Source organism: Chaetodon trifascialis, chromosome 8 (genome assembly GCF_039877785.1).
Source record: "Chaetodon trifascialis isolate fChaTrf1 chromosome 8, fChaTrf1.hap1, whole genome shotgun sequence".
Classification (NCBI taxonomy): domain Eukaryota; kingdom Metazoa; phylum Chordata; class Actinopteri; order Chaetodontiformes; family Chaetodontidae; genus Chaetodon; species Chaetodon trifascialis.
The window spans coordinates 8,698,450-8,717,244 of record NC_092063.1 but is presented as its reverse complement, the minus strand read 5'-3'; the positions used below and the strand labels follow the sequence as shown (position 1 = coordinate 8,717,244).

Below are 18,795 nucleotides of genomic sequence, written 5' to 3'. Positions count from 1 at the left end.
AAGTCATTTACAAAGGGCAATGGGTTTCTCACCTTTTAATTAGCTGTCAAGTCTGCAGATGTAAAGTTAATAAGTTGTGCAGATGCTGTGCTGCTCTTTTCCTGAAGGTAAGTGGTCAAAATGTCCATTAGACAGGTCCTCCTAAACAATTAAAGTACAAGCTAAAAAGATGAAGCTACGCTGGCAGAAAATTCACACTAGCCAAGATCAAAAGATATGAATGACTTCTTATTATTCTATTAATAAATAATAGGTGATTTGTACTCATCAGTCAGTTTACTCATTATTTTGAGTACTGCTCAGCCTGTGAAAAGACTTGTATAATTTCTTCTGTGGCTCTGGAGTGGAGCCCCCCTTAGGTCAGCTGAGGAAAAAAGAGTCATGTGTTTTTATAATCCGTGCCCATGGATTTGCAATTTGTTCCCACAGATTTGACTGGGTGAGTTGTTCATAAAGCACACCACACATGGCTGTAAACTGTATTAACAACTTCATATAGTGATACTATACAAACTAGCAAAATTGATTTAGAAAATATATATGGATGCATATGTCTATGGATAATGTTATCAGAGATAAACATGTGGGCAGACAGTGAGACAGGAGGAGCAGCTCGCCAGTGGATGTGATACGCTTACAAATACAGAAATGAAAGCTCTAAAACATCCTACTCTGGACGAACTGCAAGGACAAATGTGCCTGGATAAAGTTCTTCAGCAGAGTTTGAGTGACCAACAAGCAGCTTTCACAAGCCCACATTCTGACCCAGGCAGTGTTATGATGGCAAGTTTTGTGGTGAGCATGCTAATAGCTAAAATGATAAATCCTTACTCAGAAGGAGAATTTGTGAAGGAGAGCCTTGGTGCTGCTGTGGAGCAGCTAGCAACAAAGTAAAATTGTTCCAAAGAGTTTGTCTGCAATAATTAATGGAGATGAAGGGAAACCTGATGTGTAAACTCAGCAACAGCAAGTGTCAGTGTGATTTGGCCTTCATGGTGGACATTACCAAGAACTTCTCAGAGCTGAACCTGAAGCAGCTCCTCTGCTCTCTGCTTTCAAATGTGAAATCATTTTGAAGTGAAATTTAAGATTTGGCGAGAGCAACTGGAAGGAGGAAACACTCCTCCTCGCATTTTCCTACTCTGCGAGAGCAAAAGCCTGCTATGACATCTGAATATGCTGGTGAGTGTGAAAACTCCTTCAGGCGTTTGGTGAGAAGTTTCAGGACACGAAAAGTCAACAAAAGGAGCTGAACGTATTTGCCATGCTGTTTAATGTGGAACCAGCTGGTGTGCCTGACAACCTGCAACATAATTTTATGTTGCATGGTGTTAGCATTTAGCTCAACGCACAAGTACAGCCTCAAAGAGGAACTAGCATTGCTGTAGTTTCATACAATACTTACAAGAATACTCTCATAGTATGGTCATTAGTTAAACAGCATGAATCATTAATGTAGTCTACCTTATTGGAAAACAGTACTGTTAAACATTAAAGAGCATTACATTGATTTTATTATATAGATCATATACTGCGGTGATTTTTTAACCTGTTATGCTGAGAGAGACGGTGATTTATTAATGTGCGGTACCTCTTCTCTTATCTCAGTTCACTTCTAAAGCTTTCATCCGACAACAAAGTGAATAAATTAATAAAAAAAAATATAAAGCAAAGAACTGATGGTCGAGCTGGGAGGTTTCTAATCCTGGTATATTCCTCAATCTTATGTAAGAAGCCTATTCCTCCTGATCCTGCTGACCCCCTTGTTGTCACCAGTTGGTACAGGCCACAATGCCGTAGCCCACTATGAGTCTCCCCCCGTCCCTAAGCTGCACAGCTCCTTACAACCCTACTGAGGCTGTCTGACAGAGAGAGCAGGAGACTGTGTGTGTGTGCGTCTGTGTGTGTGAGACACAGAGAGGCGGCCGAGATGAGAGTGTGAAGCAGTGAGAGGGAAAACCTTGAAAGAACACCAAAGGCGATCAGAAAGGGGGGAGGAGGAAAGCGAACACAGCAAAAAGGCAGAGCAGAGTAGCAGAAAGTGAAGAGGAGAGGAGAGGGAGACAAAGTGTAACGTGAAAGGACTGTCTTTCATAGTCCTGGTGCCAAAGTCAAGAGATGCAATGACTAGATGACCAGCCACTACACACAGCATCCTGTCCTGGAGCCTTGACAGGAGGGGACAAGAAACATCCACACATACTCAAAGGCAAAACACACTCTTCAGCCAGTCCCACATCCACTGGATCATGTCGTCTACTGGGTCAGCCCACCACAACAAGCGTCTGGCATGTAAGTAACCAACAGTGTGTGAGAGAAAGTGGCACTGAGCAGACTTGCAGTGCAATATATACTAACTTTATGTCCCACTCTGTGATGTTGTCGTAATTTCACACTTTATGTGCTCGTTTTTCATTCTCAGCTATGCATTTGCTACTGTACCTTTCATTTCCACAGTACAGGCTCTGGATATTTTTGCCTGGCCAGGGAAAGTTTTATTGTGCAGAGGGTATTAATTCACTTCAACTGACTTAGCTCTACGTGAATCACGACTCATCTGTCAGAGCCTCACAACAAAACAGCTAACTGATTAATTCTGCATTAGTTAGCTCTTTAGATAACAGATCCATATTAGCTGTTCTTTGTGATGTTATACGGTGTGAACAGGAGATACTGCAAGCCTGTTAGATCATTTTTCTCTGAGCTACAGTATTGAAAACCTTCCCCAAGGATTCATTAATTTTATTACTTGCTGAAAACACTAAATTACACATGTTCATTTAATCCTTTTACTTCTTGGTCCAGCTTTGCTAAACCTCATTAGCAACTACTGTAAGAATCTACTTGTCCAAAGTAATAACAGCAGCCGCAGGCCATCTTTTTTTTTTTTTTAAACTAAGTTAGCCTGACAGCCTTGATGGTGGTGCAACCCTGTTGATACAGATGAGACTTAATCACACTGAAGGGATAACAACTACTTCTTAGTGTCTGACTAAGCTAAGGGAAGAAGGTCTTTATATAGACAAAGGAAAGACATGCTAACTGCTACCTGCTTGCCAGAGGAGCATTGTCTTGCTTCCTAATTGAACAAATTGTTCCACATGAGCTGCTTTTTGCATTTAAGTGGTAAGAGAATAACCTGCTGTTTTCCCATACTACATTCTGCTTTGATGAATGTCTTTCTGTGACTGCATACAAAGGTTAATGTGCACAGACTCGAGGTAAAGCACTACGTATGAGCTCTGTGTAGACTACTGAAAGCCCTGTTTTCACTGACCAAAACAGGGAGCTGTGGGCATGGCTGGAGGTCATCATCTCTGCATTTAGCCTTGAGTGAAGTGCCTTAATGGCTTCGGGATGGGAAATGGGAACGGCCTGGGAATACACACATCTGATCAGACACTCATGAAGTAGGTGGTCAGACAAGGTTCAAGATATAATCACAGCACTGGGATCAAAGGAACCTGTAGATGAGAGTGAAGTAATTAAACGGATGTAGACTTAATTCAAATGTGTTCATATAAAATATTTGTTGCTCTTGGCTTCAGGTAGAGCTTCCTGCAGGATGACGTAGTATGACGAAGATGATGATGGGATGCTGGTATCATAAATGACCAGTCTGGATTTCACTTTCTACTGCATGGCTCTATGTGTGTGTGGGTGGGTGGAGAGGGGAGTGGCGAAGCATGGAGGGGGAGGTTGCTGTTGTTGAGCAGTGATCTCACTCATACATGATTTATGCTTGATGGGCTGCTGTGGCTACGAGGCTGGCAGAGGAGAGCGATTGGTTCGGTAAATAATAGCAGTAATACCTAAAAATGATGTGGTTGTATACTGCTGAGAGCTGGGCGACACCATCATCGGCCTCCAGGGGGAATTAGGAGCTGCAGGAGAGGAGGGGTGGAGTTTGAGATAAATGGGCTGTCAAATGTGACTGGCCATGCAGTGCAACTGCTCTCCTAGCGCTCTCACACACAAACACCCAGTCTCTGTGTTGACTGAAAACAGAAAGATGATCATGGGATTTCTTTTTCCGCTTGCCACAAGGGGATTGAATGCTTCGCCATGTGACTCTTTGGTTCAATAGGAACATTTGTTCCCTTCTTTCAGCGCATTTCCCAGGACTGTTGATGTATGACTGCACCATGAAAATGACACAGAGCAGTTAAAGACGCACGTATTTGAGAGTTGAATGTGTTCATCATTGAAAAGGTGCTGATAAGGTAGCCAGGAAGAGGACGGCAGATGCACACTGCATGCTGGGGCAGAATAAAAGAGGGATTGATGTGTCATATTTGAATGGGAATATTAAGACTAACAGTGTGGATTATCAGGCGCAGAGCTGAGGAAAAGGCAAAAGGATCAGACTCTCGCAAGAATAATCAGAGGGATGAAAAAATCATGTGCTTCAGCTCAACTGTCACCTCTGGCCCTGGACCATGCACCCCCACCCCTCTCTGAAACACACACACAGACACACACACACACACACACATACACCACCTCCACATCATGTGTTAGTTTCCTTAACATATAGAAGGGCTGAGTGGTGGAGAAAATGACTACAAAGAGGATAAAGAAACAAGAAAAAAATGAAAGGGTTTCTTGAAATGAAATGATTTCTATTCAGTGTGTGTGTGTTTGGCTTGACACACAGCAAATGCACAAAAAATGCATGGTGTCACTGCACCCTTGTATTTGTCAGTATGAGGCTTAGCTGAGGCAAGCAGACCCGGTAAAGCCCTTTGCCTCAAAACACTGACACTACAGTTACTTTATACCGGGAATAATGCACAGCAGGCTCAGGTTGCATAACACCACATTCTCCTTTCTTTGACACACTTCCTACACTTCCTTCACTTCCATCCTTCCTTCCTTCCTTCTTTCCTTCCCCAGTAACACAGCCAACACATCCTACATGCTTACATTCATGCATGTAAACACAACAAAGGCACAACCAGGGCATGACCATGCAGCTTACTGCGTAGTCATGCACTACCACGTCGGGTGTGCAAATGAGGGATTGTACCAGTATTATGTAACAGTAAGCCCTAGGTAATTATGGTTCAGTAAGGGCTGAGATGGAGTAGGGATTTCTGGGCAGGGGGCTTGGGTCCTGTCACAGATCACAAGTGTTATGGAATTTCAGAGAACAGCTCTTTAAATACTGTAAAGATTAACTCGGTTAGAGGCTAACAGCGACTGTTTTTCTGTCTCACGCTACAGTGAAGTCCTTTTGTTTTTCCAAATGATAGCATGAGGAGCCTCCTTGGTGAAAAAGCTACAGACTTCACTTTGTAGACTGTGCTGATGGCACACTGGTAGTAGAACTACTTAGTTAATACTTCAACATGATAGACTGCTGTTTGTATTGGTCGCACAGCCAAATTTGAACATACGTCAGCTATGACCTGCAGGTCCTCCAGAGCCACAGAACACACTGAAACAGAAAACACATCCTTGAATTCATCAATCAACTGCAGCAAACAGGAGACGGAGTGAATATTCTCAGAGGTTGGTGCTGATGTTACTGCACCATAAGCGTGGGAGCTTGTAATGCCGCCATGGTAAATCATCATTTGGGAAGGAGGTGCAGGTTCAGTGCAGTTCAGTCCTCAGACTACATCTTCATGAGCTCCGTCTTTGAAAGGAGTGGTGAACTGAGGCTCGTGTTCTCATTGCTGGATGCTGTTATGCAGCGGTAATGGTAAGAGCACCGCTATTGTGTCCCAGAGTAATCATCAGCACAATGAGTTTGAGATGTACAACACTGCCAGAACCACTTTTTGCACACAGCAGTCATACTGAATTATTAATTCTGGCTTTCTTTTCAAATAATACTGTTTTTTACTGTCCATCAGTGGTCGTCACAAAGCCACGATGTGTTCCAGAGCAGCGTCAGCACTCACAGACATATAATACATCTGGTAAATCAGTGTGGAACCAGCAGATTTGAAGACTGATACTTCTCTTCCCATCTACTCTCCTTTCCTTTTCTTCCTTCCTTCTGCTGTTAATTTCTTCTTCCTCCTCTATAAGCTTCTAGTGCAGTGTCCATTCAGTACGTGCCAGTCCCCAGTGGGATGTTTTCTTGGCCTCCAGTATTGCGACTTGCAGCTTTCTTGAGAACCACTCCCCCAAACTACATCACACTCGACACTGACTGTGCAGGGTTATTAAAACAGCAACATTAAAACTCAAATTAGCTGACACAGCATTAAGCATAACCAGAGCTGTTGAGAGAGGATTAACCCTTACCCTCTCTGCATGGCTCTGGGTATAATGCAGTCCAGGGCGGCAGCAAACGATTCATTTTTTTTCTCAATTAATGTACGATTCTGCTTAGATTAGTCGATGAATCTAATGAAAAATTCATTGATTATTCAAAAGATTATTACTCAATTGATTTTCCCCAAATATGTATCTAATAAACTTGTATCATTAATATGCAACTATTATATTCAAGCAGTGTTGTTATGATAATTAGTATTTTAACTTAAATAGTTAGAAAATAGTCTTTTGGGTTTGAGGTGATATGTTGTATAGTTTACAGTTAAATTGAACAGCTCAAATGCACAGATTTGATTGGCTGAGTGGCATCACTTGACAGTCCACAGAGCCCTGAAGCTCCACCCCCGCCGCTGCACAACATGTTATTCACTTTTTATTTATTAAAGTTTATTAATACTGAATGTGGATTGTGTCCAATTTGCAGTCAATTCAACACTGCACATCCTTGGGTCCCAAGCAATATACCTGCAAAGTGTGAAGTAGATCCAATGAATGGTGCTTGAGTTATGCAAAGGATGTACAGACAGAGATTCCTTCATTTATACTGAGATGTCTCATAAGGTCCCAAGGCCAACACTCTCCTGACAAAGCAACAGCCATCACAGCTGTTCTCTGTTCCTTGACCCACCTACAGTAAATCCGTTCCATGCGACCTGTATTTCGTAGCCTAGATAAGAGCAAAGCAACCGCCTAAAACCAAATGAGGTGCCTCATTGCCTCATTTGAGAGACCTTAACTTACATATATACAAACCAGGAGCAAAGAACACTGGATTCAAGACTGAAAGCGGCAAAAAATATCAGCCACATAAGGATCGTTGGTGGTTAATAACCCCTGTCAAAAGCAAGGGATTCCCCCGTGAGGGATATCAACGCCATCTGGGTCTCAAACAGAGGATGGTAGTAATGTAACTTCAGCCAATTTGCATGGAGACCTCCTACACATCTTCCACAGCAGGGTGGAAAAAAACTCAGAGGTTATCTGGATGAGTCAGTCTTTTACATACATGTTTTTCACCCACATAGAGGCAGACAGATGGAGACATGCAGCTGAGTCTGTGCGTGGGTTGTGCATGTTGACTGGCTATCTCAACTTAAGTAGTGAGAGAGAGAGAGAGAGAGAGAGAGAGAGAGAGAGAGAGAGAGAGAGAGAGAGAGAGAGAGAGACCCCCATAAGGCCAGCAGGCAAAACTGAAGTTTACGTAAGCTGTGTCGTTTCATCAGCATCAGAAGCCTTGTCATTGTTGTTACAGCCTACAGTAACCAGCTTATTTGTCGCAAGCGTCTCACTGCTATCGTATGATGATTGCTGAATAATCATGGATGCTGGCAGGTGGCGACGAGGTGGCAGGGGGTTTTGGCAGGTTGGCATGTGGAGGCCATTAAGAGCATGTCCCCTACAGATGACATATCTTGACATGTGATGCCAAATACCAAGTGAGAAAACTTGACTTGAGCTGCAATGACAAGTCGATCAGACACTTGATAGAAGATTGATCTGTAACAATAATCTATTAATTGCAACATTTTATGTCTCTAATTCGAGGATCTGGTGTTTGTCCTTGTTTTAAAATGACTGTAAACATAATATCTTTGGGTTTCATGAGTGTGCTGTATGCAGCAGCAAGACACACAGACAGGTAACATGGAAAAAACATTACTGAGTAGAGTGTAGGATTAATTGTTCTACAGACTATGACTATTACCAAGTTAGTTGCCAATTAATTATCTTACCATCAGCTAATCAATTAATTGACTTCATGCTGCAGCTCTAATTCACATTATCTTAATAATCACCAAGACACTCACTCTCATTTTTCCATTACCGTAATTCTTTCACTGTTTCTCTGTAAAGTATGCTGCAGTCTTAGGAGGCAGGGGAAGGAGCAGCAGTGGCTGTGACAAACTACATGACAAAATCACCAAAAAACACCCAGGACCTGTGACTACCTCAATAAACGAGCACTAAACACAGCAGAGTTTTTGGTAGGCTTACAGTAGAACCCAGTAATGCCTGGAGGTCAGTGAGTTTACATATTTAACATTCAGTAAATGTAACTGCAACTGATGTAATCTTGCTAATACAACCCACAGTACATATAAAACATGATGTGTACATGGAAGTACTACAGCAACAGTCTCTGAGTTATATATCAAAATAAGAGCAAGTATAAATGAACATGAACCTGAGCTGGGGCTTGTTTTTATGTTAGTATTTTAAATATTACAGAAACTTCATTGGTGTATAGCTCTGGGTTTAGTGATCTTTAGCAATCCGATGCCATGGATACCAGCAATAAGATAAACATCTCAGCATGTTCCCCGTTTTAAGTTTCTCCAGATTATTTACATTAACACTGTAAGCTTTACATAATTGACGGTGTTGCCAGTCACCTCGCCAAGTGTTGAAATATCAGATTGTGAGCCAGGGTGGTTTCCTGCCTCCACAGACAGCTTGAATGACAGAATAAACTGCTGCCGCTGGTGTATGAGAGTTGACACATACCCCCTCCAGGGCTGTGAAGCAGTGATTGACAGACCGACTGGCTGCGTCTCCTGAGATGCCTGAAGAGGGAGGCCGGGTGGCACAGATGTGTTTGTTTTCAAACAAGAGAAAAGTACCACTCAAAAGGTCCGTAACTGAAGTAAAGTGAATATTGTTACTATGCATGCTGGGTCCATCTGTTGGCATCATGTAAACATGTTAGTCATGGAAGCTTGCTATGCACACTGGGTGACAAAATGAGCATAAACTAAATAGCACGCATACAGATACATGACCACACAAAGGCATGAATGCAAAAGCACACACGCATACAATTTATGTGAACCTACAGACGCGCAAACATTAAAACACTGGTGACATGAGTCGAAGTGTCAGCTCATGGAGCCCAGTGGGCGAAGGCACAATGTGCGCTGAGGAGGACGTAGCATGGTTACACAACCACAGCTGGTCAGCCTGGCAGAGGTCAGTGCTGGCGTTAGACCTAAGGACAGATGCACTCTTGTTTTTTGAAAACATATCTCTATTGTCACGCAATGAGATAATTATTCCAGTACAGGATTTCCAACGTCGCCATGGCTGACTGATCCTCTTGTTTGGCCACACTGACAAATGCTGACCAGAAATATGACACGCCAAAAAGTGTAAGCAGCCTGAAAGCCAATCAAAAGGCACACCAACCAATTTCTGTCACAACAGCCACAAAACTGGGAAACTGTGAGCACTGTAAGTTAGATACATCTACACATGCTTCAATAGTTGCAGCACATATTCAAGCAAATATATGCTTAATCACACAGTTAATGTGATACCGTCAGTGCAAATCTTTATTGGCTGTCAAACTGCGTGTGAGTCCAATCATGACCACTAGGGATCAGGCTGAGCTCATGAGAACATTTTCTTCAGCTTAAGAAAGTCACAGGAAGGGCTGACTGAAAGGAAACGAAAAGAGAAGAGCAAAGAAAACAAGAAATATTCAGATTAATAGACTTTATATGACAGCAGGTTAGCAAAGGAGGGAGGACAAATCTTTTATTTCTTGTGTGAGAAACATTAGGGCGTATCTGCAAGTACAAGTTCCTGCTTGAAGTCAGTCTTAATGCCGCATTTATTGGTATTCACTCTATCTACTTTATCATAAAAACAAGGCAGCTAGTTTTTGTTTGTGTCTATTCTTCTGACATGAACAAACAGAATGTTCAGTTGACTTTGTATTGTTGGTGTTACCTGTTCTGCTACCGGCACGTTTGATGCGTCAGTGTGGAGGCTTGACTACCACAAAGTAAAAACCTCAAACTAATTATAGGAGTTGACGAGACTTCTAGTACATGCCATCAATTTTAAGAGCACTGGCATCCAGCAAGTGCACTGACTTATAGTTTAGAAGCCAAACTCGTTGCCAACTTCAAGAACAGCTTTATCCATTTGGTTTCTGTGAGAGATTGGCAAATAGGATGAGACACCCACAAACCAGGCCCGTCTCTATCAACCTCTTAATGAAGCTTTTTTCCTATACCTTTATTGATAGTAGACAGTAGAGAGATGACAGGAAATGAAGGAAGAGGTGGGGAATGACATGGAACAAAGAGCCCTGGCCAGCCACAAATTAGGAAAAATGAAGCTAATGGTCAATACCTTAATCCCTACCTTACCAAGGGGCACCGCATTTTTTTTAAAACCAAGAGAGAAAATTCTTGTGCATTACAAAAAGCCACATATTTGCCTTTTTTTTTAAATAAATATTGACTTTTAAGACACAACACTGCATTAAAAGACTGAAGTGGATGTTTTTTTGTATGTGTCTTCTTTTGGTGCAGCCGACACAGACAACTCTCAGAGGGTGTTGGACAATGATTCTGCCCAGCACCTGAAGCTGAGGGAGAGACAGCGCTTTTTTGAAGAGGTCTACCAGCACGATGTGGACAACTACCTGCCCTCTGCTCACCTGCAGATCGACTGCAGGAAACGTGAGTGCCTTACATGCCGTTCTGTCCTGGTGGCAAACTGTAAATACTTAACACATCATTGTGGAAGAGGTGTCCCTCCTCTGTGGCTCCTCCTGAGGATTTTTTTCTAACTGAGGTTTTAAAGATTGAGGGTGTTGAATGCTATATAGACAGTAAAGCCACTGAGGCGAGTTTGTGATTCGTGACACCGGACTGAAAAAATACAAGTGATTTGACTTGACATGACAAGTGGGTGTGAATTGTTTTGAAAGTTAGATGCAGATGGAAAACTCTTTTTGTTTTGCTCACTAGAAGAACAGCAGAAGGTTTAGCAAACTCTTCACAGGTTTAAAAGCCTGTTTCAATTTTGTTTTAATTGCCACTAATTATTTAGATAATTTAAAAAGAGCTGAACATTTTCAAGACAGGTGACAATTACTCAAAAGCTGTATCACATTCCACTTTCACACTGAGTCTTCAGCAAGTTTGCTACGTTTCACAAGTGCTCTTAGCTCTTAATACACTAAATAAAATCTCAAAATGTCAAGGAAGAAAAGATCCTTTAACCTATTTTCCTTACTAAACAGAAAAATAAAACCTTTGACTTCAAGTTTCTCTCTTTCACCAAACAAACCCTTAAATGTCTTGTTAACTTTTTAACACACCACCCGACACAAATAAAATAAAAGTCACCAAAACCGTCTTGGTTTGTCTTTCCACTGTTCTGACAATCACCAAGACTGCTTTGGTCAAAAAAAACTCTTAATTGAATGAGTTAGATGTGAAAATATTCTCAGTGGGTAAACTCACTGAATGAGAGTCTGCCACTGAGCAGCGGTTTGTTCTTTGACAGCCGACCATTATATTAGCAAAGTAAAATGGCAAAAATCTACAATATAATAGCCTATATATTGGTCCAATCACTCAGCCCTAGCCTACGTATCATAAACCAATGAACTGCACATGGAAGGCTTAAGATGATATGCATTTCTTTTGATATAACCAGTGTGTATTTGTGTTGCGCTACACATGCTGTTCCGCCTGTATATGCAGCCCCTATGGGAAGTATCTCCTCTATGGAAGTGAACGTGGACGTGCTAGAGCAGATGGACCTGATGGACATCTCTGACCAGGAGGCCCTTGACGTCTTCCTCAACTCAGGCTCAGGAGCGGACGAGGGAGCGCTGGCATCTCCACTACCAGGTGCACTGATTTCAAGATATATGCCTGATATTTTGACTATATCTTTTTTGCATTATTATCATTTTTTCACTGTGCTGTATTGTATCAGTATGTAGGATCAATATGGAATTCTAAGCAAAGAGGTACATGAACATTTTAGGCTGCTTTCATAGACGAAAGTAAAATAATTACTTTCTTCATTCAGATTAAAAAAAGGTAGCTCAAGTTCCAGGTCTCTAATCTGATTTCACGATGAATCGGGAGAGCCACTACCACCACCAGCATTTAGTGATTTTTCTGTTGGGAGGTTTCCCACAGGTGGAGAATTTATTTGTGGTTTATCAAAACCAATTGAGATTAATCTCCACCCATATCAGTTTTTTTACATGGGAAAGACTGAGCAATTCAGATGAACCCTGAGGAAATAACTACCACTGAAAGAACAGGTACGGACACATTCTAACACCTTCTGCCTACAGAGGCAGAGGATGAGGAAGAAGAGGAGGAGGATGAAGATGCAGAGGTGGTCTACAGGGAGCGAGCACCTTTGAAACGGCAAACTGAGGTTCACCGCGGCTCAAAGTCTCGCATGTCCTCTACGTCCTCTGGTTCCAGTGATACCAGTGGGGGTGGAGACGACACACCTGTGATCCAATCGGACGATGAGGAAGTCCACGCAGACACCCTGCTGCTGACCTCTGTCCCTCGTACCAGAGATGAAGAAACAGAGGAGGAAGACGAGGAGGAAAGATGCCATGCGGCTAAATCTTCATAAAGACTGAATTTTACTCTCTGTGGAGATACACAGAGTGGATAAAAAGAGTTTGAAATCTCTCTCTCTCCATATGCTTTCCATTGTTTTGGGGAGAAAACCCTCGCATGGTTGACCTGGCTGTGACTTGCTGTGTCGTTTTCCTGAGTACACTGGATTTTACTTTTCAGTTGAAAATCTTTTCCCCAGTACTTGTTAAATACTCTATTTAATTGTTGGTTTAAACTCTTGACAATTTCCAAGGTTCCTGACATGCATACTGTATGCACATAATTCCAGTCATCCCAAGACCATGCACTAACTTGTTGTGGCTGAGATGAAATGGCTGTCAGATCATGTTTTGTTCCTCTTACTGCCAGAGGGGAAACCTCTCTCATGTCCATTTTGTGATTTGAAAGCACAGGTGCCAAACAGCAAAACAGGAAGGCTGCAAGGTATCTTTGCTTTACAGACTTTCCCCAAATAAAAGAACAGAAACAGAGTCATAAACAGAGAGCAAATGCAGACAAATACAAAGAGGGGAAATCCAAGGTTTATCAATATTCATACACCCTGGACAGGTCGTCAATCACAGGGCTGCCACATAGAGACATAAGTATTCACACTCATATTTACAGCTATGGGTAATTTACAGTTGCAAATTTGCATGTCACTGGACATGAAGCCAAAGTACGTAGAGAAAACCCAAACACCCTATGCTGTGAGCCGGCAGTGCTAACCGCTGCACCATCGTCATAGGTGGCAACTGGGTATGACAAAATATGGCAGCTGCCCTGGCCCGGAATCAGGGTTTCCATTTCTTCTTGTTATCAACACTTGTAATCAGAGGTCAGTCATCAGTAAATGCAGCTGCGAGGCATATCTCCAACGTATCTCTTCCCAGCCGATTTAGCTTGACGCCCAACTTAGTGGCTCCACTTACATCTCACCCACAGCCTCACCCCTCTCTCTCTCTCTTAACACGACAATACAAATCCATCTACCCTACACCTGCACAACACAGCATACACATAGTGATCATCCATGCTTTAACAGTGCTGCATGACAATGATTGTCAGCGCATAATGTTTGACACCTGGAAAAATACAGTCCACCTGCACAACACCTGTAATTTCCTCAGCACTAGTAATGACACTTGTAAAACTGAGTGAGACTTTGCATAAGATTATAGCTTTGTGCCCTCCCACTCTCTCTCTCTCTCTCTCTCTCTCTCTCTCTCTCTCTCTCTCTCTCTCTCTCTCTCTCTCTCTCTCTCTCTCTCTCTCTTTCAGTGCACAAGGTTGGCAATAGCGTGAGAAACAATTTGATGGTGTTTCCAAATTGTTGAGCAACAAGGAATTGAAGGCAGGTCCCTTATACTCTGTCCCATACCCTATTATAGCAAGCCATTACCCACCCTACTCTGCTGCTGACTGGCTAGTACTCATTGGCTTCGTTGGTTGGGTTGATTGGCTTTAGGCATGAGGAGTAATGAGTTAGAGTTATGTAAGAATATCAGGGTGAGCCAATCAGAGGCAGAGTAGGGTAGGTCATCCCTTTGCCATGGCAGGACTGATACATTTGCATCAAAAATATATTGGTTGTAAACAATAATTGAAGCAAATAAAATCCTGTGCCATAAATCGAAGTACAGTATTTAGAGGATGATTCAGTCTTTGATCAGCGACAAGGAACTATCTTGCTATTCAAAACTTCTTAATGTGTGGATGTCATGCATGACTTAGAAAGAGCAGTGAAACAGAGAGTGGAGGTCTAATTATCATCAGACATTTGTTTAAACCTCACAGAGAATAAATGCATTGGACTGCATGCTGGGTAACAAAGGGGTGCAAAACAAAAGGCAAAAGGCTGATCCCAGCCTTCAATAACATGTTTAAATTTATTCATTATTAGAAAAAACACCTACAATTACAGACAGGCTGTTCGGCGCTTATCTAAAACAGCTTGCTGAAATGCTTCCATAACAAAAAACGCTCTTACTCACTGATGACCATATTATGAATTTAGCATAGCAGCATTAACATATTATGAATGTATCAGAGGTCAATTTTTTCCCAAAGACAAATGTGGCAGCACGAGTGCAGAAAAAGAGCCTCAGCTTTTAAATGAAGTTTGAGGTTAGTTCATTATTTTTCAAAACCCCTCATTGCTGGCCGTGATGTCATGTAACATTGCAATACCCCTGACCACTGTGCCACCCTGCTTAATTAAAAAGATATTCAAGCTGAGCACGATGGATTTTCCTGGTCTTCACTGGAATTTAACACCTGATCTGTGGCATGGCTCACATCAAACTGCAGAGAGCAACGTCTTTGTCTGCAGTCTGAAAAAGGCTTTTGCAGTGAGAAAACATCAAGACTTATGATGTGCAAAGACAGAGATTTCAGGGGATCGACATGAGACAGAAATGAGGCACAGTGAGCAAACCTGAATTAAAAGTTTTAGTTCTTCTGACAACATTATCATGAATCTATTGTCGTGAGCATGTGCGAACAGTATCACATGAATGGAACTGTGTTTGTAAATGCATGCCATTTTGTTCTTGCTACTGACTGCTTTACATGTTTCTCTTGTGTAACGATAACGTGACACATTACTGAACTATGCAGGTGACACCTGTACTTCATGCCAAGTTACTCCTCTCCTCCATGTGAGATGCAATCTGAGAGTTGGATATTCATGAACATGCGGAGGGCGAGTGATTCAGCTTACAAAGATTTGTTTGTATATGCACTCAGTGTAATGTGTCTGTTTGGATGGGTGTGTGGATATTCAGGCGTGTCTGTGAAGGTGTGGATGGTAAACATGCAATGGCACAGATATGCCCCTGGTTGAGCCTCTGGCTACTTTAAAAAAGACCTTTTTACAGTGTTAATCATGATATGTGTGTCTTCCCCACTGGAACATCTCGCTATGAACTAAATAAAAATGAAACAGAGCTTAAAACTGGTGATTTTACTGTGTTTTCCTCTGTTGTCTGTCTTTCACTCACTTGCTTTTGGTTTCTCTTTCAGCATTTCTCCTACTGCCACATTCTGCAGCTGTCTCTCCACCATCTTCCAAACCTCTTTCTAACTAAGGCCTTGTTCACACCTGGCATTAAAATGCATCTTGGGCAATCTGATCACAAGTGGACAGCTCTAAGTACGTCAGTCCACAGCTGGCTTTACAACGTGTCTCCACAGAGGTCACAAATGACCGCCTGTGATCAGATCTCACTTCAGCGCTCCGTATGCAAATAAACACACACATCCCACTTGCAAAGACGAAATGTGCTGTTTTGAACCAGCGGCCCAACAACAGTAGCCAACACACTGGGACAAAGGGACACAATGTTTCTCACACAAAGAAAGAAATGACTTGATGGATAACATTTGATGATGACATTTAAATTTACAATTTAAGTTTATTCTAATGCAACAACTCAATGGGTGACAAAGAAGGAGACTATGCTGCTTACTGTGTTTATAAAATTTGATACGTTTACCATCAATTAAATGACAAATTTAGCGTAATTGTTTCAATCAGTTGAAACAGCTGCTAACTGTTGGCAGCTAAGATGCACTTTTAAACATGGTGTCACCAACAGGCCAGTACAGCGATGCTGAAAAAAATGACGTTCTTTTTACAAAGAAAGAAACAACCTATCCATCCATCCATTGTCTATACCCGACCATCCCATTCGGGGTTGCGGGGGTCCGGAACCATTCCCAGCTGTCAACGGGCGAGAGGCGGGGTACACCCTGGACCGGTCGCCAGTCGATCGCAGGGCAACACACAAGACAGACAACCATTCACGTTCACACTCACACCTAAGGCCAATTTTAGAGTCACCAGTTAACCTAATCAGCGTGTTTTTGGTCTGTGGGAGGAAGCCGGAGTGTCCGGAGAGAACCCACGCATGCACGGGACGAACATGCAAACTTCACACAGAAAGGCCCCGTCCGATCGAACGGATGACCCTTTTGCTGTGAGGCAGGCGCACTACCTGCTGCGCCACCGTGCCGCCCAGAAACAACCTAATACATCGCATTTTATGGCGAATTTGCAAGAAGACACAACTCTCAAAATGGCCCAATTTTTAAAGGGAGTCTGGTGATATTGTAGTTATGAGTTCAGTGGTGAGTAAGTAATGTACTTTCACAGAGGACTTTAGTTGAGTATGTTGTCCTTCAATAAGGCCCAGGACATATTCATGTAGACACTACTAAAAGAATCTGGCCATATGCAACCCAGACCACCTCTGAATGTGGTCAGAGGGATTGCATCTCAATACAACTTGGGTGCATTCACAACTGTAGTTGGAGCTGTGTGAACAGGGACAAAGTAGTTAATAATAAAATGCAACAAACAAAATACAAGGCCAAACATGCTGGCAACATTTTTCTCAAATATTTTTTCAAGTCGCTCTTAAAACAATACTCACATGTCCATGTACATTTTTGCTTGCTGTTATCATTTATTCTGTTCATAGTGGGTGTTATGAGGGAATTTCACCCTCCAATGACTTTTGAAAATAAACATGAAGATATCTACACATTTCAAAAGAACAACATTACTCACACTGACTGTACCGCAGAAATTTTTCGGGCCAGTACGAACAAGAGAAATGATTATAGCAAGCAAAACCTGTTCCAAAGTTCATATGGGGACTTCATTATCAGGACCAAGTTAAAAAATGGTGAACATATCCTTTAAAGCTGACATTTAACAAGCTCACATTCATTCCTTCTGTGTTTTTTTTTGTATGAACTGTAATCCCTTAGAGTGCAGTCTAGTACAAGTCTGTGTCTTTGCTGTTGGAAAATGAAGCTAACCAGTCCTTCACGAAATGCCGTGCGTTTGATTTGGGTGGAGGCTCGCAGCTTTACCCTTTGATTTCTTGTGATGATAATTCATTCTCTAAGACTGGTCAGACACTTCAAACTCGATGCGTCATTATGCATTTGTTCCCGGTGTGGCAGGCTTGTTTTTTTAAGACCTGGTGGCCACAATTTGCATAAAAATGTGAGATCTTTTCCGTTCATAAAACTCCTTCAAATATTGCTGCGTCTGAACTGCCAGTTGCACTCGCCATGCTGGGTGCCGTAAAACACAGTCAATGACACTCACGTTCACATTCACGAACACGTTCAATCAACTCGCTTTTTTAGCAACATACATTGCACATATGAAGAGTTGTGTTCACCCATACAATATTATGCAAGGGAGAAACAAAATTCCAGCGCAGGGGAAATTGTTCAGTACTGATGCATATATTAGTACTGATGAGCTTCCTAGTTCTTCTAGTTTTACAAGTTTGCCCACAGACTGAATAAACTTAGCTTCAATCAGGAAGACTATCTTAATGCTATTCTTTTATTTACTCTGTCTGTCATTCACTCTTTCAGATAAAACAATCAGACTTTGCCGTTGCCACTGTTAGCTAATAATCTTGTTGCTGACAATCTTACAATTGTACCTTTCTCTGCTGCAGTCAGCTGTCATCTCTGCGATAGACCGATGCAAACTTGAACTCTCAGTTCTCTCTGTCTCGATCTTCTTCGACACCATGGCGGTCTTTGGCTGAATCTGCGCCTGATGTTACGACAAGGACTAGTGTTCCCTGCAGAACCGTTAGTCTGCGCTCAACTGCTGACAAGCTACAAGACACTGCACTGTGCCCTACATGGTTGGATTTTGTCATCCACTCTATGACACAGCATTTCTCCTGATTATCCTCTTGGCAAAGAGCTTGCATATCATACATCTCTGCTTTGACTGACAGACACATTTTAACTTGACAGACATGCATTTATCAAAGCTCCAAAACATTGCAGGAAACATACTGAGACATCTGTAAATAAACTTATGAAGCATCAGTTTGAGGTTGGAAAGTCAACCACCTCTTTCCCTGGCTAAGCCTGAGGTGATAGCTTTTTTTTTTCTATGGCAACATTTTGTTACAACCAATGGCAACAGCGGATTCTGCTGCCTACAGTGCCAAGTCCACATACTTTTCTGATAGCTTGTTGTTTAGAAAAATAAACTGTGGAGGAATCAGGGGCAGACTGAATGTTTGTGGACCTTTAGTCCTCTTGAATGGACAACAGTAAAACTTCT

General features: G+C 42.1%; 1 protein-coding gene across 1 annotated transcript; it reads left to right on the top strand.

Moving 5' to 3' along the window:
- Positions 1-1,826: 1,826 nt before the first annotated feature.
- LOC139335749 (dysbindin-like) lies at positions 1,827-15,642 on the top strand. The gene is made up of 4 exons (XM_070969521.1): positions 1,827-2,292; positions 10,611-10,760; positions 11,793-11,942; positions 12,401-15,642. Exons 1-4 carry the CDS (start codon positions 2,250-2,252, stop codon positions 12,694-12,696), a joined length of 639 nt encoding a protein of 212 aa, XP_070825622.1. The 5' UTR covers positions 1,827-2,249; the 3' UTR covers positions 12,697-15,642.
- Positions 15,643-18,795: the final 3,153 nt, after the last annotated feature.